General features: G+C 41.3%; 2 protein-coding genes across 3 annotated transcripts; one reads left to right on the top strand and one right to left on the bottom strand.

Annotated features, from left to right (window-relative positions):
- Positions 1–1,542: 1,542 nt before the first annotated feature.
- Positions 1,543–13,706, bottom strand: il12rb1 (interleukin 12 receptor subunit beta 1). Of its 2 annotated transcripts, XM_037114133.1 has the most exons (16): positions 13,295–13,706; positions 12,489–12,612; positions 12,335–12,382; positions 10,233–10,384; positions 9,934–10,076; positions 9,808–9,841; positions 8,905–9,027; positions 8,341–8,417; positions 6,589–6,817; positions 6,317–6,448; positions 5,916–6,014; positions 5,631–5,786; positions 5,381–5,536; positions 5,196–5,265; positions 5,028–5,103; positions 1,543–2,380 (listed from the first exon to the last, which is right to left on the bottom strand). In XM_037114133.1, exons 1-16 carry the CDS (start codon positions 13,398–13,400, stop codon positions 2,051–2,053), a joined length of 2,055 nt encoding a protein of 684 aa, XP_036970028.1. In that variant the 5' UTR covers positions 13,401–13,706; the 3' UTR covers positions 1,543–2,050. The 2 variants fall into 2 exon arrangements, with proteins under 2 accessions (XP_036970028.1, XP_036970029.1); XM_037114134.1 differs by lacking the exon at positions 12,335–12,382 and having other exon boundaries at positions 13,295–13,704.
- Positions 13,707–17,930: 4,224 nt separating this feature from the next.
- Positions 17,931–24,669, top strand: klhl26 (kelch-like family member 26). Its single transcript, XM_037114138.1, has 3 exons — positions 17,931–18,068; positions 20,472–20,654; positions 21,242–24,669. The coding sequence occupies exons 1-3, from the start codon at positions 18,019–18,021 to the stop codon at positions 22,821–22,823; spliced, it is 1,815 nt and encodes a 604-aa protein (XP_036970033.1). The 5' UTR covers positions 17,931–18,018; the 3' UTR covers positions 22,824–24,669.
- Positions 24,670–25,714: the final 1,045 nt, after the last annotated feature.

Below are 25,714 nucleotides of genomic sequence, written 5' to 3' on the forward strand. Positions count from 1 at the left end.
CACCATGAATGTTGATGAAATAAACTCAGGAAGCCTACGTCTATATTATCCTGTAAAAACACTATACTTAACAAACACACAGACAGAACAGCGTAGTATCTGTTCACAGTATATTATTCTCCACACGTCACGTTTATCAGACGCTAATCTGTAGTCTGGGGTCGTGTCAGGCGTGTTTGTTTGTTTGAAATTTGAGAATAAAGAGACTATTACAGAAGACGGACTATGATGTATTGTTAACTATTTATTAAGAATTGTATCATTAAGCAAAAGCAATAGCTTGGTCGACCAAGGACCTTTTCTGTTTGAAAAATCGCAGGCAGCAAAGCTGTTAACTGCAACCAATCACCCAGAAAATGATGCACAATTTCAGTCTATAATGCATTATATGATTTCAGTTGAAACAAATGTGAATTGTCATTGGTCTAACAAACAGATCCCCTGGAGACATCGCCCTGTTGGAGAAAAAGAAAGACAGAAAGAAAGAAAGAGAGAAAGTCCTTGTCCTGTCTTCCAGCACATCTGCCCTTGTTTTATTGTTATAGCTGCGTCCCTATCTCTGGCCTTGAGGCCTCTGCAGTGAATGTGTGAAATGTGCATGAATGTAGTGAATATGTTCTCTCGCATACCCTGGCTTTGGCATTGTAAGGACTAACAGTATTGCATCATAGTAATTGAGTCACAGTGTGGCAGACCTCACATTCCGATGGGCAGTGAGCGATGTGCAGGTTTTATGGGCAGTGTGCTTCGTTAGGCATGGGGATAGGTAAGAGCACACAATTTTAGTAAAACAGGGTCAGAGGGCCAGATTCTAAGTGATCAGCAGAACAGGCAATACTCTGGTGGGTCATAATGAAACTGTATAAATCCTAACAGTCGCACAGATGATTTGAATCTCGACGTGGTGACAGGTAAGACTTTATCAAAGACAGTAGAGTGACGCTGTCACTGTTTTCATTGTCCTTGTGCAGGCCACAACCAAACAATACAGGAACCAGGAAAGATACCTTTTCTTCTGCCGAGAAATTAAAGTGCAGTGTGGTTGAAAGTGCCGTAAGTCAGTCACCACTTTTGCACAAAGCGTCACCTTAGTTCCAGTTTGAACAATGAAGCTCGAAACACCACAGACATCTCTTTGGTTATGACTAATTCAGCGTTTCACCTTGCGTGAGTCACCTTTTTTTAAGGTCATTGTTTTTTTGCGGCCACTTCCTGTCACATGCTCACCCCTCGACAGGCTCAGGCTGTGCTGCTCAGGCATCACACAGGCTGGTTCTTCTGTTTCTGCAATCTCGAGGTTTCATTTTACACTGACCAGAGTAAGACTCTTTACAGTAAACTGATGGTTTATCAGTTAACATGCACGTATTAAGTGTAGTTATTTTTATTGTCTGTTTTATTGAGTTTAATGTAGATGTAGCAGTTAATAAGACCAAGTGTCTACAGCGACACCAACAGCTCTGCGAATTTGTGACGCTTATGATACCAAAGGCAATCCATTAAACAGTTGTTGAGATATATTTCAGTCTGGATCAAAGCGGGACGGATGCTAATACAGTTTATTGACAACATGCATCGACAAAGACTGAGAGATTAACCCTCCTGCTTTCACAACCGTATGTAAAAGTGTCACCAGCAAAATTCAACACGCAAGATCATTTCGCAGATTTTCTTTTCATCAAGCACCGCAAATGCAAACATTGTTTAAAAAGAAAAAAAAAATATTAGAACCATAGACTGTATGAAACAAGGAGGTAGTCTCTGGGTTGTATAAAGGTACTGTTGTCATGAACAGGAAAATTAGCTGTAGAAGCTATAATCGTTTTTGTACCGGGCTGTAAACAAAGACACCGAAACAAGTAAATTGGGTGTAAAGTTGTTCAACATGTGGCCTTGTGGGTATTGAGTCGATTCTGGAGCCAGCCTCGAGTGGCCATCCGCGCCTCCATGTTGGCTTCACTTTTCCCGCCACAATGGTTGCCGCTTGACAAATAACGTCAGCCCTTGATTTGTTAGTGCAGTTCTGTGCTGTGCAGCGGTCAAATCCACTTCAAGTCGATTCTGTCTTCACGTCAAAGACCAAGCCGTTCCTGTATATCAGCATGGCGATCTCGTTATCCAGCTGTTCCAGATCTGTCGCCTCCCCCTCTTTGGATCTCCTCAGTGCCTGGTCTGTAGAGCCGGGACCTAAACACTCATCACTGGTTCCTCCCGACAGACTTGAATCCCCCCTCTCGCTCTCCACGTCCTCATCAGTGTCATCGTCCCAGTCTCCTCTGAGGACGGTGGTCTCTTCTGCGTCCTCGGGGACAGACTTTACCTCTGGATGCAGCTGGAGCAGCGTCAGCTCATGGACCTCCTCCTTTCTCTCTGGCATCTCCTGTTGTAGGTCACATTAGCAGAGGGAAGGAAGTTGAAAACAAATGAGGTCAGACGAAATAGAACAAAAACAGAAGGAAAAAACTACAATTAGACATTTCCAAAGCTGTATAATGGACCAAGATATCGGAAGCAAAGATGGTGGCGCCAATTCAGGCCACTGACAATTCCTCATTATGCGACCCACTGAAAACAGAAATTGATCTATAAAGGGAAGTCACTCACACATAAATGCAGACCAGTGAAAAAATCAGAATGGCCTGCTGGCGCTGAGCGTGGGCAGTGCAGGATGTGACACACTTAGAAAGCAGTTTTTCTGTTTGTAGTCCTTTTGAGGAACCACATCCACATCCTTGTCATCTGTTGTGGCTCAGCCTCAGCCAGTTGAGCTGGGTGCGAAGTCGAGATGTGCATTTGCTTCACCACTTGGCGCGGATGGGGTATTTAAGCCCCTTTGGGTGCAACGTATGGAAACGTGAGGCTTATATTGTTTTCACGTTGGTGTGATAGCGGAGGCAGTGCCCTGTTTGTTCCTACGAAGCTGAAAAAGTTGTCTGACATCCTGGGCTTCAGATCTTCCACAGAGCTTTCTCACTGAGTGTGTCCACTTCAAATGTCAAGTTTAGTTAAGTTTAAACCAGATTCTAGACTTCCCAGATGTTATCAGACTGAATGGATGAGTGAAATGTTTTTTTCCCCCCCCAAGATATCTTATCTAATGTTAATCTTCCAGATAACAACAATGGCCACATGATCACAGTCTCCATGTACAGAGATATATGCACATACACATAAGGAAAGGTTCAGTCCCATGATAGTTGATAAATAGCAGCTGCTATGCTCAGATGGGGGCTTGAAGATTGTATCTAGTCTTTATTCTTACTCTATCAACGGTGATATGTTGTGGTTTCTTTCTTGTGACAAATGAACTTATTATAAGTCGCTTTGGACAAAAGCCTCTGCTAAATGCCCTGAACATAAATGTAAATGTCAGGACTGGGCAAACCGAGAAGCACGACCTGGAGCTCGGAACTAACCTTGACACCCAAAAACAGGCTAGGCCTATTAACAATTTTGCGTCAATATTCCTCAAGATGGATGCACATTCACATGCAGTGCACATAAGCAGAGATGTTCAAATGTAAGCATCAGTCCTTTATCAAGTACGTGCCCCATAATTGAAATCCCCCTATCCTCCCACATCCTAAATCTTCCATCCGTGCAAGCTGGGGCTATGTTGTGGTGTGTAGGGGCCAAGACAGTGTTTCTGAACTGCTTTCTAGCTTCCTTATCACTATCCTTATAGACTGGATATTTTGAATAATCAAACTGGTTCTAAAGACAGCTCACACTGATGGAATTTCCACAACATTCAGTGTTATTAATCACCTGGTGATGACTATCAAGGGAGAAACACTTAAGTAGGGCATTTACATAATTAAATTACTTATCAAATTTACTAAAATTACTTAGTTAAACAATTAAATTAAACAAATAACACATTATAAAACATTTTTTGGAGTGATGTCTGAAAATCAGAAATTTCTGGTGCCACCTTTACATGTCTTTATTTGATGCTTTACTCTCTATTTAGTGGCTTCGCAAGTAAATATTGATTTTGGCGATTATATCAACACATCAGAATGAATACATATGAAGTCTCCATGTATCTCTAAGAATATCTTTAAGCTCTGCCCCTGCTGTGTTCTGCTTTGTGGTTAAACCAAACGTTTGCGGTTTTCTTACATCGTCTTTCTGAAGATTCACTGGGGACTTTCCTCCATTTCATGTACTTCCCTAGAAAAGAAAAACCATCCGCATCTTTCATTTCTATAACCTCCCTGCTGTTCGAGGTCCGCTAGAATCATTCAGACATGAATAAATAATTGCTGTATGACTGATGTGAAGATGAAGACGTTTGCACAAATATCTGAAATAAAAACAAGGCTGCCGAACCTCTTGTTGTCTCTAGACTGGATCTTTATGGCACAAAACAGTGTAAATATGCTAATCCTCCAGAGCGAACTGAGTCAAATCTTTCAAATACGTCTCGGTCTCTGAAACTACTACCGTTGGTTCATTTTTATCCTGCACAGGTGCGTAGATTCGCCCTCTGAAATGGTACGCTTTAACTGAATTTTACACGTTTTTTTTTTTCTAGCTACGACTGAAATCTTGAGATTGTAGTGGATTTTTTTTTTTTATTTCATCTAAATGAAAAATAATGTGCACATCTATTTCATAAGACAGGAGTGTAGGAGAGGATGAGTGAATTAAAATGCCACCAAACTCCCACAAAAATACATTTATCTCTGACGCGTCCTCGCTGTTTATCAGGCGAAACCAGAGGGGTTTTTTTTGTTTTTTTTTATTACACTGAAAGCTTTACATTTGACCAACTTTAGTGTTTTACATTCTCCGGGATGTTTTATGCTGTAACTTACTGACAAGCTGGAGGATAAGTGAAATAAACTCCTACCACTGTGGACAATAAAGTTGTGCTCTATTATACTGTAAATCAGTGTGAAAAGAGAGCAAGTCATAAGCGAGAAGGTTGAAACCCCAAACATCTCCCCAGAGACTGAAGGTTTCAGACAGCGAGAACTCCACACTGCTTCTACAGCTGTGAGTCAATGGTGACGTCTTACCTGGCTCTCCTCTTGATAAGGGGTGAAATTTGGAATAACAGGTGTTGGCACAGGAGGGAAGATCTTGTTTTTGATTCTGAGTAAAAGAAGAAGAGAGGGGAAACTTAAAAAAAAAAAAAGGGAGCCACCCAGGATGAACAGCTGGCTGAAAACAGTAGTGACACCTACCTCTTCAAGATACAGGTGCACGTCGTGGAGAGGAAAAAGAACACAAACAGCAAGCTGAGACTCCACAGCACTAATTTCAACGACAGGAGGAAGACAGGAAAAAATGTGTTAGCGTCCAAATGTGGAAAAAAACTGCTGCGTTGATTTGTTTTCAGAGCTACGAGCTGATTCTGTAAGTCTGATACCATTCACAGGCTTCTCCGGCAGCGTGCTGACAGTTGTTTGGGCATTCGGTCCTTCTCCAGCTGGTGTCACCCCGGCCAGGCTGATGTTGTATTGCGCTCCAGGTGTCAAGTTTTCCAGACGGTAGTTTACCACAGAGGCTGATATGTTAAGGCACTCTGATTCGAGATGAGATCAGAGAAAGTTGTCGTTACAGTTATGTTTAATTACACATTAAATCCAACGTGTCTTCTTGCAGTAGTGAACTCACACCTTTGCGCGCCTCCGGTGAACTAATTTTCACGCTGCAGAGGCTGTAGTGTGTGAGGAAACCCCGCTGGTCCGCAGGGGGGATCGCTCTCCATGACAGGTCGACAGAATTGTCTGTTTCACTGGAATGAGTGAAGTTCTGAGGTTTTATACGTGGAGCTGAAGAAGAAAAATGAAAGGGGGTGAGAGGAGTGGCTGAGACACTGTTCGCCCTATCACAAGACACTGTACCGTCAACATGATTTCAGGCTGTTATTTCATGCGTAATGTCGCTTTAAAGACACTTACCACCCTGTTTTTTATAAAAGAGGCACATTTCAACTGTGCGTGGTTTCCCACGTTCACATCTGTGCTCATAGTAAAGGTAGCGGACAAATTCCTGAACGTCTGTAAGAGAAACAGAAAAGACGATCAAACTGATTTGTAGTTTTGCAGCGCACAGAAAATAGTCATACTGGTACAGGAACCAGAGTAAATGATGCAAACTACTGAAGAGCTGTGGATTTTCCGCTCCAGACTTTTGCTTTGCATTGTGACCTATTTTATCATCTTTGTAATACTGAAAATAATGTTTTGCACCTGTCTTAAAAACCATCAGATAAATCTGGTGCAAAATTAGGTCAGGGACTAGTTTTTCTCACTGTAGAGCGGACATGAGGTTGTGTGGTAAAACACAACACTCAACTTACACTTCATATTCCTCCTCTTGTCTGCTGTTACCGTGATAATATTTTCTGGCCTTGAATCTCCGTCTTGAAGCTCATAAAACTCGCGGCAAGTTTTCTTTTTGATCTTTTTGCTCATCAACGCTTCATTACAAGCTGCAATGGGGGGAGAAGAAATAACAGCCTTTAAAGCCTACTTAAGGATTAGTACACATGATATGGACACACACACACACACACACGCATACACACACACACACACACACACACACACACACACACACACACTCACATACTTTTTAACTCTGCAGCAGGTTGGGCCGGGACTTGTATGACTGCTGGAGGAGAAGACCCTGCTGCGTTCATGGCGATTACAGAGATGTTGACCGCAGAGTACGAGACATAAGTTTGGTGTTCACTCGATTTGATGGCGGGTCCCTTTTCCGCACAGGGACATCTTTGAGATGACTGTGTGTCCATCACTTTGTACCTCACTCCAGTGACTGCTGCTGCATGTGGCATCGGCTAAAGAGCAGAAAGAGCCCAGAGGTGATGCACAGTAGATTGATCAGCAAAATGAAAACAAAAAAAAAAAAACAAGAAAGAAACAAAAGGCATGCATGCTGCCTCTAGAACAATTGTATTTCTCTCATAAAAAAAGTATTTGATTCTAAGCACAAAATTCTCATTTACACGTTGCATGTTATTCAAACTCATCTGTAGGAATCAGTGGTGTTTTTGCGCTATGAATACACAAATTGTTCGGTTTAAAACCATTACATGAGAATAGGCCTATGTGTCTTATTTTGAACTTTTCAGGTATAAAGTCTCGTTGTCCCCTACAGCCAAGTGACTGTTCAACAAAAATCCCCACAAGAACTACAAGGAAACCCTGAGCTAAAATGTGTGTTTGCTGGTACAAAGTGAACGTTAAAGGTCATAATTTCTGTTTCATACACTACATTTTTGTAACATAGCAATTTGTAGTTTATTTTGTATTTAATGGAACAGCTTTGTCCGTTTTATTGTGCACATACGGAATTTGCAGTTTAAGATGATAGACTGGTTTAGAAATGCTCTCCAGGATTTTGAGTTTAAATGTAAATGTTCTATTTGGAACTTACGTGTTTTGCTGGAAACAGGTCACTGGGTTACGCTAGCGGGCTCCATTCCTACACTAATGTACAGAGACGAGGCACTCGAGAACGCACATGAAGTCACATCGTTTGGTCGAATGCTGTCACATGTCGTGGCCAATAGGATTCACAAAATTTAGAGAAAATTTGCAAAAAATAATATCTATGTCTTTCTTCTGGCAATTGGATTACACTCACACTACATGTGTAGGGAGGTGGTGAGACATCTGCATTTAGCAGACGCTTGTGTCCAAAGCGAGTTATTCATACATACATACATTCGTACACTGATGGTAGTGGCTGCCATGCAAGGTGTCGACCAGCACAACAGGAACAGTGTGGGGTTTAGCATCTTTGCCGATATGCAGACAAAGATGCCCAAAGACAGTCTGTAACCATAACTGTACAAAAAGACCAGTCACATTCGATGAATTTTTCCATTTGTCAGGTGGCTCGCAGCGCTAAAGTGCGTTACCATCGCCAACAGTCACTAATCAAGCAATATCAAAGAAGAGCCGACTTATTTACACAATATCATTGTGTGTATTATTAGCATGATATCAACAATTAATTTCTGTTAATATCACGATAATCATCAATATTGATATATTGTGACAGGGCTAGTTTGGACTGTCCAGGAAAATGCTGAGCTGAGTCCTTCACAAAGAAATCCAGAGTCCAGCAGCAGTGAACAACAATTCTTCCACAGGCTTGTACATCACAACACAATAAAGGCAGCAGTTCATGTGTCATTGTAATGACTGTTTTTTTTTAATGTGCACTGAGTCTGATCTGTGTCCCATATGTGTGAAGCACAGCACATTATCATACAATATGGGACAAAGTCAGTGCGTGTCGGTGATAAGTGCCACCTTTATACCCCCAGGTGTGAATGTTTTGGCATCTTCTTACCTTCCACGTTAGAGTCACCTTTCGGGTGCCGTTTAAAAGTCTCGTCGCCATGGAGACTTCAGGCATTTGTTCCAGCTCTGCAGTTAAAAAACAAAATATTGGCGAGAAGACACATTTTAAATCTCAAAGTTTGAGCCTCTGTGTATCACTTTTACCACAAAGGACAAGTGATTTAGAGAGGGAAAGATCTTAAACATTTCAGTAAATCTCCTGTAAAGAGGCACCTGTACACATTTTGCCAAACCCAAACCACAGAAATAGTAATAATGGCAGGTGTCACGTTTCATATTAGAGTTTGGAGCTGTGGTGTCCAGTGTGCAACAGTGATTTCAACCTATTATTCATACCTGAAGCAACAGTTTTCAGACGAGCGTATCAGTTATATATATCAGTCAGCGGGGATTTGACGAGACTCTAAATGATTCAGGTTTGTAAATCAATCAGACTTTTAAATTATGTCTAGAGCAGCCTTTACTTTTGTGTGCCGGATGGTTTGATCAATTCAAGTAGAACTATGGCTTTAAAGTCCAAAGTGCCAGTAGAAAATGAAATCTGTGGTGTCACCTGCAGGAACCGTCACAACTGGAGACCAGTCGCTCCACAGGGGATTCCGGACCTGACTGGACCTCTGTCTGATCTGGACCTGGTAAGGTGTTAACTTCAACAGATTCACAACAATGACCGAGTCTGTTCAGACGAAAAAGAAAAAAAGACAACAAATTAATCTGACATGTCAGTTCTCGCTATACGGCTTGCAATAATTGGGTTTTCCAACTATATAGAAGACAAAAGCCACAGTGATGCACTGAGTCTTTAGGATAAGCTCAAACATATGTTAAAATAACAACATTTAGGAAAGTGCTGTAACTCACGTCACATAGCCTAAAGTAAGTGACCTGCGTCCGTCACTCGTAAGAAATAACTTGTGTCAACTGGGTCACGTTACATAACAAATCACACCCTCGGTCAAAAGATGGGACATGAAGCCCAGTCTCTGGAGGGAAAGTCAATTGTAACCACCTCAAGCACCCCCAATTCTGTCTTTTCTCGGTCTTTACACTTGGGAGTCCACTAGGGAGGTGCTTCAGGAAGTGATGATAGAGGGGTAACTACAGCGTCAAATAGTCAAAAGTGTCAAAAGTGTGAGGTCATTGATCAGGCTGCTGTATTTGATGCGTTGGGAGCGAGAATGGACTGGAATATGGCAACACCTATAGGACACAGCAACAAATAGTCTTCAGCAAATGCAATATTGTCATACGTCGTGGACTAACACACTGCTGGTCTTGGTCTTTTGATATAAGCCCTATATAGTGGTCAGGTACTTCTATGTCCACATGACAAATACAGTACAGCAATACTCAGAGATAGATGCCCAAGAAGAAAAGGACGAATACAGCGAACGCAGAACGAGGCTGAATGAACTGAAAAAAAAATTCTAAAAATATGGAACATGACACTACTCACATTTAGAGGTCTCATGTGTGGTATTTGTCATTCTCTGTAACAGCAAGAGTGATGAAGGTTTAAATGTCATTTAATGTGAAGAAAAAAAAAACACCTGCAAAAGTTTAAGAGAGAAATTTGCCTTACTGTCTCCCAGGAATCTGTCGGGTGCTCATGACGTCGGAACCGAACCTCGGCTAAAGCTGGATACTCCTCCGCTGCTGACCAGCTCAAGCTGAGGTTGTTTTTTAACCAGGACATAGTGATATTTTGTGGTATGTCATGCTTTACTGTTGAGAAAATGCAAATTATTTTATGTATATGCTTTATATCTACAAAACTGATCCAGCTGTCAATTTGTGCTCAGCTAACTTGTTGCTCAGGAAGGACGGTGGCGTGTTTTAATCTCACATGTTGTTGAGTGAAATGAGAGGAGCATCCGGTACCTATGTGCTGGAGTTCCACAGACCTCCTGGGTGACGTGCAGCTGGAGTTCCCGACGTGAGCTGCCACCCAAATCTCAACTGGACGCTTTCTGATAAGAGTATCCCCGATCATCGAACATGTGGTCTTCTTAATGCCTCGATGCTGAACTTCCCTACGGATGAAAACAAAGAGCTATGAGCGAAGTAAAGGCAGCAGAAACTGAGACCATCTCATCATGGAGACAGCGGTTCCAGCTCCTCCTTAAACATCTGTCTGACAGATGTTTAAGGAGGATCTGTCTGACAGATGTTTAAGACTGCAAAGGTTCCAGATATTTTATGTGTCATTTTAGACACATGACTGGTTGGGTTCTCTTCTAGAAATGAGAATGAAGTCATGTGGGTCTGAACAATGTTTGGGACAAACAACATGAGTTTGTAATGACTGTCCCGGTGGCAGACCACAGCCTGGTAGAGGGGTTCATTTCAGAGGCAATCTCTATATTTGCACATTAAGGGCTAGTCCACACGTACATGAGTATTCTTATGAACGGGGTTTTAAAACACAGAGGATGTCTGTCTAGATAAGCGTCTGCACCTGGTATGCATGTGCCAGAGTACACAGGAAGCAGATTGTATAATACGCGGTTTGTTGCTTAGTTGCAAAAAATACATGGACTAGTTTTACTTTTACTTACTGTTTACTTATTCATTTCATTTTAGTTGCTTTTCTATATGTTACGGGAACCAGTGCTGATAACGAGGCTTTTTTTTTTCTGAAAACAAGGACAGAAATGACGAGGCAGTGAAACGTGACGGCCACTCACAGAATCCTCCTGGATAATGCTACTTTCAAAAAAGACATTTGACAGCTGTTTTTTTTGTCTCTTTCCCATGACTGTATTTCAATGTCAAGTTGTCTGTCTCTAAAGCGTAGACCATACAACATCCATCCTGCTACTGTACAATCCGTCCCTCAGTTGTGACACATAATCTCTCCGACAAGTTCTGGGTCTCTCCGGCATCTCCACCAGGAATAAAACCTCAAAATCCAAGCTCCCTGCGGATGTCTGACCTCTTCACCCCTAGCTTTAAGGCTGAGCCCGGCCGCCCTGCGGAGAAAACTCAGCTTCCTCTTCACCTCGACAGTCCAGTGTTGCACAACGCCTCCAGTGTTACGAAACGCTTGCAGCACTCCGAAACACCTGCACATCTCACTCTCCTTTTTCCGATCACTTGTGATGATCTCGGTTCGGCTCTCGATGCCGACCCAGCACTCACTTTGGTTATAGACAACCAAAGTTCCCCCCTCAGCTCTGCAGTCCCACAGCGCCCTAACTCAGATACTCCAATCAATTCCAAAAATCCCTGTTTCTTCCCCTTCAGGTGTAAAAACTGATAACGGAGGTTTTGAATATCTTATGTCCAAAAGGTCCATTTTCAGGCCATTTATTAGGGATGTGCATCTCGTACATATCTAGATACAGGGGCTCAGATACAAGTCAGGGGCAATACATTTTTTATACTTGATGTGATACGATGCTATCTAAGAGCCATTAGTTTCATATAGTAATTAATTTCCCATTATTAATAAAATATGCTATTTCTATAAAAGTGACAGTACTTTTATAAAGTATATCAATATAATTTGCATAAGTTTCATTATGGCGTCTCTCCAGGTGAGTGCTAAATGTGAACTTCCTCACTGTTCTAGAGACCCCGCAAACAACCAGTTTTCCTTCTTTCTTTCAAAATCCAGACGTCTCGCCTTGACGGTGCACTGTGAACCATGTCAGTATTGTCGGACATGTTGTTTTTGTTTATTCCTCACAAGCATGGATCCAAAAGCAACTGAGGTGGCGCGCTTACTTAACTCTCATTAAAGTAACGAGGGAGTCTCGCTCTGAACTTTGACCTTAAACAAATTAGCAGCTAAGTGTCAGTCGACCAACTATTAGCTTTAGAATTGGGTAATTCATGGTACATTTATATCAATGGCTCGTATCTTGAATCTTAAAAAAGCGATTTCCGGTTCATATCAGTGAATCTTCACACCCCTACCACTTGTGTTCGTGTGAAAGGTCAAAGTCAAAAAGAAAATGTTTTAAGGAATACTTGCGTACGTGCGGACAGAGCCTAATAGGGCTGATAGTATCCCTTGTGCCTCGTATCTGTTACAGCAATACACATTCACAAAATAGTAAAGAGAAGAAAATCAACATTAAATATTGTATTAATCCATGAAATTCTGCAGATCAAATACTGAACAGTACTCACTCAATGTGAAGGTCATATGAGACATCACTCTCAGTCGTATTCATCGTCCATTCACACACGTACATGATCTCAGCAGAGCTTCTTCTGAAGCACTGAGGACTGGAAGGAGCCTCGCATGTTGATCCTTACAGGAAACACATTTCAATATACAAAAATGTATCACTTTTAACATGAGTTTTACTGAGTTGTTCCAGAAATAAAAAACTTCAGCCCCTATCTTTTGTTTATTGTTGATCTACTGTCGAAGTGACCTCTGGATAATGTCTTTTTTGTTTTGTTTTGTTTTTTGTATTTTCTCGTGTCATCTTAGCTCCACTGTGAATCACATTGGAGGTTTAGTCTATCAGTCCAGGCACTGAACCTTGACTCAAGCTCAAAACGGAGATAACAAGGCCAACGTGTAAAATATCAGTCTAGACAAAACTGTTGAGGCACTTCAAGGGTACACAGAGCCACTCGGCGCGATAGCCATCTGTTGGTGGAAACCACATGATGCTGATAAGCTAACCAACATGCTGTGGCTTTTTTACTTTTACTGTAAAAGAATTCTCACTTTCACATGTCTGATTGACGGCACAATATGTTACAGGTTGTCAAATAGCGACAGCAGCTTGGTGGCCAGGCAGGCCCGTCAACCCACAGCGACCTGGAAATGATCAATGATCTGTTTTTCTCTAGAATCACCTTTAATATTCTTCACAGTGTAGTGTTACAATCAGATCAAGGTTAGTGGTAATGTCACTAGTCATAAGATCACCTAAGTTAAGTTAGAAGAGAAAAAGTGAAGGAGTTTAATTTGTATTTACCTGTGCCGAGAGTCACGAGGAACATAAACACAACGACATATTGATGTAGTGAACGCCGGCATTTCAAAGTTTCCATGAGGTTTAGTGGAAAGTCTCGAAAGATCATCCTTTAGCGTGTGAGAGTCCATGTATTCGACCTGCCTTCATGTAACTCACTTGTCTTTTCTCAGAAATGTCACAGAAGTTTCGTGTCTCTCAGGTTAAATGAGCTGCAGTAAACCACAGAGTGTCAGGGGTGGGGGGAGGCTGCGTCGACACACTGCATGCAGACACAACAGCTATTCTGAAAGTGGCTTCTTTGAAGTCATTTTGTTGATTTCTTTTCTTTTCTTTCTTTCTTTCTTTTTAAAGTCAGTTTCCCTACAACTGTCTTTGTTCTGTCAGGCTGACATTCAAAAATAACTGACTGTGGAAACTACAGTAACAGCACAGAAACCTACGCCTGCCTTGTGTTTCTATGTCCACCATCATATCAGGCAGTTGAACTTTAGCTTGGACTGTTTTTAATTTGGTGAGGACATTTTGAAGACATATTTCATAGGAATCCTACATTTGAATGTCTAAAAAAGATTGAATAAATTGCTATATACCATATTTTGTTGAGTTGTTTACTTAAATCATCCTAAATGTTTCCAGCAATGTTCAAACCCACAGGAGTTTACTCAAGTTAAGGCATTTCATTAGTCACCCATTGCTACTTCCTGGATAGGAAAAATGGCAAACAAGACTAAACTTTACAGGATTGAAACGTTCAAACATTACCTCTGTGAACATCTGTGCCTGAGTCATATCACATATGATCATTTATTCAGGTATCGGCCCCAAACAGCATGATGACTTCACTGGACATTAGCTTTAAGCTCATGTTAGTGAGCACGGAGTAAAGTACATTTCCCCTGCAGCACCAACACCTGAAAACGGATGTCAGGCTGATAAACAGGAGTGAAGAAAGATACACTTCTTAATCCCAAAGTTACAAGGTAATCTCTGAGCTCTCCTCCCGTCTGTAAATGGCTCAGGATCGGAGCAGAATCAGAAGAGGAAGTCGCAGGGCACCCTTGTGGCAGAAGTATTTTAACCCTCTTTGTTGTCTCTATTTTGAGCATATTAGGATATTAACGTTCTTTTCACTTACGCCCGTGGCAAGCAACTTTTTGTCTTTCGCTTGTTTGAGGGAACACACACTATACTGTATTCATCTGGAACTATTTTCAGCAGTGGTTTAATACACATTTGACGCTTCACCAAGTACTGACTCGGTGCCCATGTTGATGGTAATAAAGCCCTCGTGGTCCTGGGAGGCCGCCGACCATTCTCTCGCGACTGCTCCTCATCTTACATCCTCATTCTTTTCCCATTTCCCATTTCTACAAGTTTCACACCGAATCACTTGCTCTTTCATTTCTAAGTGGTTACTTCTCTTCACATGCGCAAGAGGAGCAGTGAAGAGGAGGAGGAGTGACGGATTTGCATGCACCCCTCCCCACTTTTTTAACCTGCCATCCTCTCGTTGCAGAGAGAGAGAGAGAGAGAGAGAGAGAGAGAGAGAGAGAGAGAGAGAGAGAGAGAGAGAGAGAGAGAGAGAGAGAGAGAGAGCATGCAGGGGCTGATGGGTCGTTTAGTTCAATACGTTAGTCTAGTCTGCCTGGTTCAGTGATTCTTTATCTGACTGATGTTTGTGCGAGTGAGACTCTGTGGCTGTATTAAGTAACTGCCCTGTATTGATAACTCCATCGCGCTGTCCGTGGTTCTGAAGCAGCGGCAGCATTTGTAATCGCTTCTTTATCTCTCACTCATTTTCTTTTAGCCACAGAGAGGTCTTACTTCAGGGTTAAGGTAGAAACGTTGGAAGACAGAGATGCTGTTCAGTTCTGAGTCACTGGTGTTCACACACTCATTCATAACAGTCTGAAGGATGTTCCCCATCTCTGCCTCGATCAGCAGCATTAACAAGAACGCAAGAAAGAGCACAGCTGTTCTATTCTTACTTTCTTTTCTAATGTTGACCACTCTGTTCAAGTACTCCTCCATGGTCCTCTTTGCTGTCCCCAGCTCCTTGCCAGCATTGACGAGGAGGCGACGAGAGCGCTCCGGAGATTCTTCATCCGGCTCCTCGCAACATTATTGTCTTGAAGAGCTCAGCAATTGAGTCATATCTTTTTTCACCATGTTGCATTTTCCCTCAATTTCATGATACACGCTTTACTTTTATTCTTTATTCCATGAATAGTACAGCACTTTTACTGGCTATAATTGTCTTGTTTTGTTGTATTGTGTTTCTATTCCTGTGATTTTATGCTGCCTTGTAAACAAAACAAATTAACTCTTGTTCTTTAATATTGACGTTATTTCCCCTTTTTTTCTTCTTATGAATCCCTTCTTCCTTTCTAAGAAAAACTGTTGTGGTTGTGACAGTCAAACTTAGAAAACATTTTCCTCACACCTCCAACCGTCTTATTCTTCCTCAAAGATTTAATCTTTGACTCTTCTGAAGTTTGGAAAATGACAGTTGCTGTTGTACCATCAGTTGGTGGGACTTTCACCTTAAGAGGACAAAAGTGAATGGATATAATACAGCGATCAGCCACAACATTAAAACCACTGACGGTGACGTAAATGACATCGATCATCTCATCACAAAGGATGATCTGACAGGAAACTTTGGGTGCTGGCATTCATGTGAATGCCACTTGACACGCACTACCAATCCAAGCACTGTTGCGGACCAAGTACAGCCCCTGATCACAACAACACTACCCGATGGCAGTGGCCCTCGAGCAAGACAGTGTGCCCCGACACACTGCAAACACTGCTCAGGAACAGCTCAAGGGCAATAAAGTGCCCACGGTGTTGACCGGGCCCACAAACTCAGGAGATCCCAATCTGATCAAGCATCTGTAAGACGTGCTGGAGCAGTTTTGATATGTGAGAATGAGACTCAGAAATCAGCTATGTCTTAATCTATGATAATACATCATGTTTGATCAGTTAATACTTTGCATTAATCATATGAATCTGCAAAATAACTATTAACTAAATAAGGTTGTAAAATGTAAGCTGTTGTATATATAAATATATAAAATATAAATCAGTTTAAAGTTGTGAAAATAGAAATACTCAGAAACAGTACATGTAACTCAAAACTGAACTTAAGTGCACTACTTAAATCAATGTACAGAGTAACTTTACACCAATGTAAATTTACTTCCCATTAAATTCAATTAAAACTCCATTTAAACAAATTATGAAAAGTGATTTCAGGTTAAATACAAAATGGGAGAAAAGAGAAAAGAAGAAAAAGTAGAATTTTAAATGTGTTGTTTTACTGAGAGAAAAATATAAACAATGGCAAAGGCAGTTAACGACACCTAAATGTTATTGATCCCTTTGTATGAAGTATTTAACATGTATATACACCATCAGTCAAAACACTGAAACGCTAATAAGTGAAGTGAGCATTGATCATCTTGTTACAATCAAATGTTCTGCTGGAGACCCTTGAGTCCTGGTATTTATGTGGACGCCCCCTCATGGCAACAGCACTCCTTGATGGCAGTGCCCCCCTACAGGACAGTGCACCTGCAACACCACAGAAACTGCACAGGCATGGTTAGATGAACCTGACAAAGAACTCAAGGAATTGAACTGGCTTTTGAAGTGCAGTGATGCAGCCACTGCCAAGTGTCTTTGCCATGAGCGGCCTCACTTGGTCTGCAAGCTGTTTGGGTGAGTGGTGCTCGTCAAACAGGTGTCCACGCGAAGGCTTGGACTCAAGGTTTTCCAGCAGAAAGTGGCATTGTCCTAACTAGATCAATGTTATTCATTTCACCTGTCATTGGTTTTAATCCTGTTGCGGACCGTTGCATGTACACATGTTAAATATTTTATAGATGAGATCAGAATCACAAATTCCTTTATCAGTCCCACAAGAGAAAATGGGGAAAACTGTATTAATGATATGAATATGCAAAGTAACTATTTAAATTCAAACAAAATCAAATTTACTTCCCTTTAAATTAAATTAAAACTCCATTAAAACAAATAATGAAAAGTGATTTCAGGTTAAATACAACTGAGGTAGGGACTCAAACCTCCACAAGGAGACTCAAAACTCATCAAAAATAGACCCAGGTCTCTTTGTGGAGGACAAACAACTATCACAAAAACAACACATCAACAAACAAACCAAAACTCTAAAGCAATAATAATAATAAAAAAAAAACCCTGCATGAACACACAAACCCTCTAAAAACAATAAGAACCTCTAAAAACAATGAAACCTCCCCAAACAAACAAAACCTCTAAAAACACATAAAACCACTTCAATCAAACAAAAACTCTTCTAACACGAAACCTCTAAAAACAAACACTAGTTTATTTGATGCTAGCATAAAAGTGCCCCATGCACTCCCACTGACTCATCGTATACTTACTCTTTCAGCACCACAGCAACCAGTGGCCCGCAGTTGAAGATGCTGCAGTGGCGCCTCCCAGTGGCCACAGGCGGTCAGTACAGAGGACAGAGGTGTAACAACCAGCCGGTGGGAGAGGTCATCATCACCGTGTGCACCGTGCAGCTCCAGACAGACGGCTGCTCTCCGTCCGAGCCTGAAAACAACAGGCCCTCCTCGTACCTCTAACACACCATGAACAGGCCAGTCGTGCCGCTGACCTTCTGGTAACATTCATGAAAATGCCATATGTGTGTTGCTCTGTGCTAGAAGATGGCGGAGTCGGATGGAGGGGATTTTGCTTCGAAACATCCGCAGAGCAGGTGAGTGAAGCTGGGTGAGGACGCGGGGTGACCGCGGTGTCGGGCTGGTCCCTCGGTGTTATCTTAAAGGAAGCCTGCACGGCTAGCGACTGCAGCCCAGTTCGAGTCCGCTGAAAGGTCCCGGTGTGGCGGCTTGGCTGCAGGAAACACCGCGGAGTTGTCCGGGCCTCCAGGCAGTCATACTCTGAGTTTTAAAATCGATGGGCAGCAGTGTAAATAAAGTCAGTGTGGAACAACTGTCCATTCAGAGAAGTAAACGCACTGTACAAGGTGTGCTGTCATGTAGCAGGTGAAGTGTAACACACATGTTGAGGGGTTGGTAAAGCTTCCTCTCATCTCTTTAAACGCCAAGTCAGTATTTACAATACTTGTTGGCTGCCGCGGTAACGCTGCCCCACATAATGTCTCTGTTAATGATCACAGTGCCTTCTCTGCAGCAGTAAACCAACAGAACACAGTTGTGTCCACAAAACAACACTTTTCTAAATAAAGTTGTACATTGACTAGATATACTTGTGCCATGTTTTGAATGAGGTCAGGTGACAGCTCTGTTTACAGAACCAGATAGTTGTTTTGTTGTTGTTGTTGTTTGTTTAGCTTAGAGGCCTGATATAAAACAATTAAGGTGTTTTCCCAGTACACATATGAAAGACAGAAAATTAAAAGTAGTTAGAATAAAATACTTTAGTAAGTAATAATAATTAAATGTAAAGCCTGGCTGATTTTTGGGACAAAACAATAATAATAATAATAATAATAATAATAGATTCAGTTTATATAGCGCCTTTCAGGGTACCCAAGGACACTTAACAAAGTGGAACAAACGTATATGAAAACAAACAAAACAAAGAATAAATGGAGCGCCTGTCAGTCAGTAAGGGCATAAATAACACTACTTTTTGTTTCCCAAAAATGATGCGACACATTTAATTTTACTTTCATTGCATATCCATGCAAATGCATATATGCACCCATATCCCAATATCCTTAACTTACTTTGAGTAGTGTATATACAGTGTGAAGAATTGCAGAATGTAAACTACAGGTTTGTTAATAATTCCTCACATATCAAACATGTCATGAAGGCAAAATTAGCAATAAACTTAAATATCCAAAGTGACATCAGTGGAACTGTAAAACTCGACTGAGAATTCAGTTACTATATTACTCCAAGCTCTTGCTCTTTTGGCATAAAGTTAAAGTAAAAAAAAAAAGAAAAAAATATGTATCAGGCGAGCTCTACTTAAATGAATGAATGATGACAGGATTCCACGTGGCAATTGAAGAGCCATCTTTAATCTTACTAGCTACACCCTTTTTTTTTCCTACTATGGTCAAAATGTCCACAGAAAGACGACTGTAACCAAGACATGTACTGAGTGGGACACTTAGCAGTTTAAAAAAAACAACAACTTCTGTGGCTTTCTTGTGGACCGATCACCTTATTGGCCCGAATATGAGATGACCACTCTTTTTGGAGCTCCTCGTCAAGATCTTTTGTGACATCAGTTATTATTGGCTCAAAAAACACATCCTATTAAATTAGTCACTGAGTTGAATTGTGCAAGTCAACCCTAACCCTACATATCGTAACAAAGTTGGCGCCCAAACTGGGTCTTGAATGTATAGATAATTATGAAAACTGCCAGTAATAACTCTACATTATACACAGACTGCATCTTGTCCATGTGTGTCATCATTATACTGTTTTTCTGTAGTTTTGGGTATAAAATATTTAAGGGGAGGATGCAGCTATTGCTCCTTAAAATCTGTAAAAATGTAATCTGTGTAAATCAAATTTTTAGGGGAATCTGTCTAGAGTGTGTTAATATTTTAGAATAAATCTCACAAGATGGAAATGATATCATCTTTTACCAAACCAATATATTGTCCCATCCCTAGAAGCCGAGCAATTCATATATTTATTTAGGCATATTATTTTGACTTGTCTCACCACCTCCCCTCAATCCACACAAGCACGCATACATATATATCACAGTCAGCTTTTGTATTTTTCCTCTTCCAAACTATTATCCTTATTATATTGGCCTTTATAAAATCCATTGTCGGTCAACTTCTAATTGCACTGTTGTTCCTTTCCTGTGCAAAAATGCACTCTCACTAATGCACAGACCCTGTACACTACAGACTGCATCCCCCCTCGGACTGTAGCAGATTAGATTACATTTCCATCACAGTATTCCTGTGTGCATCTACACCAGACATTATATCCCATTTTAATATTCTTCAGCTACAGCCTGCTGGGCCAGAATACCAGAGCTTCCTGACATATACATAATATTAAAAATAGCACAAGAAAAAAAACGTTTTTTATTTGAAAGAAGTGTAGGGTCCCTTGATTCACTGCCTGTGACAAGGCCTTGTTTCTCCTGTTTCTCTCAGTATGGCTAACAAGAATAGCACCCTGCGCTGTACATTCTCGGCCCCAAGTCACAGTGCCACCCTCCTCCAGGGCTTGTCCATCTTGCGGGCTCAGGGTCAACTACTCGACGTCGTGCTGGCCATCAATGAAGAGCGCTTCCAAGTCCACAAAGCTGTGCTGGCCGCCTGTAGTGATTACTTCAGGTTAGTCTGAATCACAAGACTTCTCACTGCTATTTGCATTTTATATTGGAAGCACTTAGCTGACACTCTTAGCCAGAGCAATTTACACTGAGTGCACTGCTAGTAAGCTGCAGGTCACAGATCAACTACGTTGAGAACAATTTGGTTGGGAGAGGACGATAAAGCGAGTGATGCACTCACTTCTTTCACTTTGTCTTTGATCTGAGCCATAGTACCTCACTGAATTTACATTTACAGAGCTCTAACCAAATTACTTATTTACTAAAAGGGGAAAGGCGTTTGCATAGATGGAAAGTGAGGACGTTTTAAAATGATAAATCATGAAATAGAAATGGGATAAATGTACAAATAAGTGACATAAAAATGTGGTGAGATGTACTTTTTTGCACACTATTCTCATGAAATGGTAGTTTGCAGTTCATCATACCATGGGCGCCAGACCTTTAACCAAAACATTAATCACAATTACAAGTGCTCTGACTTATTTTATGAAAGTCAAATGAAATTCATGTAATTGTAAATCGGTGTCTTTCATTTAAAGAGACTGACAACATCATGTGATTTCCTGGCTTGTTCTTGTGTTACAGAGCAATGTTTACTGGAGGCATGAGGGAGTCTAATCAAGATACCATTGAGCTGAAGGGTTTGTCTGCCCGTGGGCTGAAACATATTATTGACTTTGCCTATAGTGCCGAAGTCACTTTAGACCTGGACTGTATTCAGGATGTTCTCGGGGCAGCTGTGTTTCTGCAGATGGTCCCAGTCGTGGAGCTCTGTGAGGAGTTCCTTAAGTCAGCGATGAGTGTGGAGACCTGCCTGCACATTGGCCAGATGGCCACCACCTTCAGCCTGTCTTCCCTCAAAGAATCAGTGGATGCCTTCACCTTCCGTCACTTCCTCCAGATCGCAGAGGAGGAGGACTTTCTGCACATCCCCATGGAGCGCCTCGTTTTCTTTCTCCAGAGCAACAAACTGAAGAACTGTAGCGAGATCGACCTCTTCCATGCCGCCATCAGATGGCTCCAGTATGACGACTCTCGACGGGCTCAAGCCAGCAGTGTCTTGTGCCATGTGCGCTTCCCGCTCATGCGCTCCTCAGAGCTGGTGGACAGCGTCCAGACGGTGGACATCATGGTGGAGGATGTGCTGTGCCGCCAGTATCTCCTGGAGGCCTTCAATTACCAGATACTTCCCTTCCGCCAACATGAGATGCAGTCTTCCCGGACACTCATACGTTCTGACGTCATGTCGCTCATCACCTTTGGCGGGACGCCCTACACTGACAACGACCGCACAGTGAGCACCAAAGTGTACCATCTCCCTGACATCGCTTCCCGCCAGTTCAAAGAGCTGACAGAGATGGAGGCAGGGTGCAGCCACGCGTGTGTTGCTGTACTTGATAACTTTGTGTACATAGTGGGTGGACAGCACTTACAGTACCGCAGTGGCGAGGGAGCAGTAGACAGCTGTTATCGCTATGACCCACATCTGAGCCAGTGGCTGCGGATCCAGGCCCTGCAGGAGGCTCGTATCCAGTTTCAGCTCAACGTGCTGAATGGACAGTTGTATGCCACAGGAGGGCGAAATCGATCTGGTAGCTTGTCTTCTGTAGAGTGTTACTGCCCAAAGAAGAACGAGTGGACTAATGTTGAACCATTAAAACGCAGGATTTGGGGTCATGCAGGAGCTCCCTGTGGAGAAAAGCTGTACATCTCGGGGGGTTATGGCGTCTCGTTGGATGACAAGAAAACTCTCCACTGCTACGACCCCGCTTCAGACCAGTGGGACTTCAGAGCTCCGATGAATGAACCCAGAGTGTTGCATGCCATGATCAGCACCAGGGATCGAGTTTATGCTCTGGGCGGTCGCATGGACCACGTGGACCGTTGTTTTGACGTACTTGCCGTCGAGTATTACATTCCAGAGAACGACCAGTGGACCACTGTCAGTCCCATGAGAGCAGGGCAGTCCGAGGCCGGCTGCTGTCTACTGGACAGGAAGATTTACATCGTAGGGGGCTACAACTGGCACCTGAACAATGTCACAAGCATTGTACAGGTGTACAACACAGAGACAGATGAGTGGGAGAGGGATTTGCACTTCCCAGAATCCTTTGCTGGCATCGCTTGTACACCAATTATAATTCCACAAAACACCACACAACCCTAGCCATCTGACCTGTGACTGTGATGATTTTATTCCATTTGTGCTTTGTGCAGACTACTGAGTCAACACAAGGTGTGAATATTATGTAAGCTACTGACTCTGTGTGTGTGTGTGTGTGTGTGTGTGTGTGTGTGTGTGTGTGTGTGTGTGTGTGTGTGTTTGAGGAAATGACCTGAAAAGCGACTTAAAAGTATTATTTTCTATCCTTGTCTTGTTTTTGAGAAGACGTGTTTATTTAACAGGCAAACCCTCATCAATTTTTGATTTTATGTACAAACTCTTGATATTGACACATTTATTTGATACTGATTCAAGCTTTTGAATGACAGATTGTAAGTATTCAACCAACACAATTTTACAGGTTGAGTATGAGTTATTTCCTGTTGAAATTCTCTGATTCAGTGATTTTTAATCCCCAAATGCCTGGTAAAAATCTATTTCTCTTCCTGACGAATATGTTTATCTAAATATAAAACACATCTTGAAGTAGAGCCTGACCAATACATCTGTTGCCCAATATTATTGGCCTATATTGGCCTGTAACATATATATTGGTATCAGTGTATATGTTGTCCGATATTTGCCGATATATTAATAAGATATTATTGATTTAATAAGTTCACTGTTTCAGTGCACTGATGTCATTTTAGACATGGGGTTTACTGTTACACTGTAAAATATCTTGCTTCCATTACATTCATCAGTGTTGTGAAAGACCATTTAAAAATATATATATTTATATTAGCCGATATCATAATTTTTGACTCCGTAATGTCAGTATCGGACACAGCCCCAAAAATGTAGTGTTGGTCCTTCTCTAATTTATGTTGTAGTTTTACCAGTCAAGGGCTTAATTTACAGACAGCAAAAACTGTCTCTTCAAAATCTTAGTTTAGAAATGTTGTGTTTGCAAAGGTATTAACAGACTCAACCTTTTAAAATGTAAGACCTTTTGATTGTACAGTTGTGAAAGTTTTATTATTTGTTTGCTTCTTTTTATCCATTAATAATTTTGTTTGTTATTTTATCATTCGAACAGCCAAGCTAACTGACAATGTTGTATGTCACATCCTGTTAACAAACCCAACAAATCACATATCAATGCACAGTAATGATTGCACAGATGGACACCAGTGGTGGTTGTGATTCAACTTAAATCAGTGAGCATGTGGCTGTTAACGATTTTTTTTATTATTGTGACTGCCCTTGTGTTTCCTGAGCTGACGCCCCCACTGACACACTAATTGACTTCTGAGTCAACATAACAAACACATATGGATCTCTTATGGCAGCTACATAAATCCTTTATATGTGTCCATTGGAACAATGTGTGTGTGCTGCTCGTTATCTTAATGAAGTGCTACATGTTGTCCACACTCATTAAGGGAATATTTATCAATGCACATATATAATGTTGAAATTATTACTCAAATCCTCAAAAAAACCTAATCTCCCCTGGAAAAACTGCTTAAACTGGCCATTTGCCATGTTTGACACCGGCTGGTGTTTTTATTTTAAATGCATTACTGCACTTTTCAAAGCAGTATTTGTCAGACATCTGATTCTGCTGCTGATGTACTTAATATGTGTATAAGGAAGAACCAGGCAAAGAGTTCTTGTTCTTCCTTTTAAATGTCACCATCTGTATGATGGTGAGGAGTCTCTGTTTTAAAACTGTCTCCTGTTTGCCTTAGTGTGTTTGTATTGTTTTACCTGTACCAGTAAAAGCACATGATATCTCGTTAAAGTGCAATATAAAGTAAACTGCCGTTGTCAAGGGGGAATGTAGACATTTGTGTATCTTTTATGTGCATCCTTTATTAAAGGTGTATCATGTTTTAAAAATACCCTTCAGGTGCTTTTTATGTTTTTATTTTGATGTTTCGATCAGCTGAAACACTGCCTTGTTCAACAAAAGGTTGTGCTGCCTTCACAGGCACTTCAAGGGAGAATTACTGTGCAGCTTTATCTAATAGAGCGCTGAAGTCACGCCCCTACCAGGGACCTTATTTCAGAAGAAATATATATGGTAGTGAATGGAGAGAGACAAAATAATGTTTTGTTGCTGTCTGAATTGCAAACTACATATATATTATGTTTGTCAATTTAAAAGATTGTTTTTTATCATGAGAAAGTTTGTCATAAAACTAAGACTGTGGAAATATGTAATTATAAAGACTAAACAGCCAGTAGTTTCATTAGCGACGTCGTCCTGTTGAACGATCACCAAAACTTGTAATTGAAACATTGTAGAGCTGCTCCTGTGCTATAACTTTATAACTGCAGTCATCAGTGTGGCCAGTTTTATTGGTATTTTACAACAAACTGTGACTGTCTAGCATGGAACATTATCTTTCAAATTGATAAACATCATATGTGCAGTTCAAGAAACTAGAGGAATAGCCACAGTGGAGGGATCCCTCTCCTAAGCCACACAGACATGCAACAGATGTACAGATGTGTACAGAACAGACCAAAATTATAAAAATTGTATAAACTGTATACAAAAATGCGGCTCCAGGAGGCCGGAGCAGTGCTGCCCGAGCCACACCACCTCCTCTCCTCCATGGTGATGAATGACAATCAGAGCAGTTTTGGAATAATACATCATAAATCATCGATGATAAATAAAGTGTAATAACTGAAAGTCCCTTACCTCATATTTAAAGTAAAGTAGAGATGATTGATCACAGGTACTGTATATGACCAGTCCACTAACTTAGTCCAATAAGCAAATGTTTACTTCTAACATACAATGTATCATGCAGACCCCATGTCTTTTTTGCTCTGCTTCATAAAATAAAAAAAAGTTTGAGCTATGCTCTGAGTGAATCCAGCTTTCAATCAGTATCTCATTTCAGACAATGTTCTTCTTACACATTTATTAATTATGA

Source organism: Acanthopagrus latus, chromosome 11 (genome assembly GCF_904848185.1).
Source record: "Acanthopagrus latus isolate v.2019 chromosome 11, fAcaLat1.1, whole genome shotgun sequence".
Classification (NCBI taxonomy): domain Eukaryota; kingdom Metazoa; phylum Chordata; class Actinopteri; order Spariformes; family Sparidae; genus Acanthopagrus; species Acanthopagrus latus.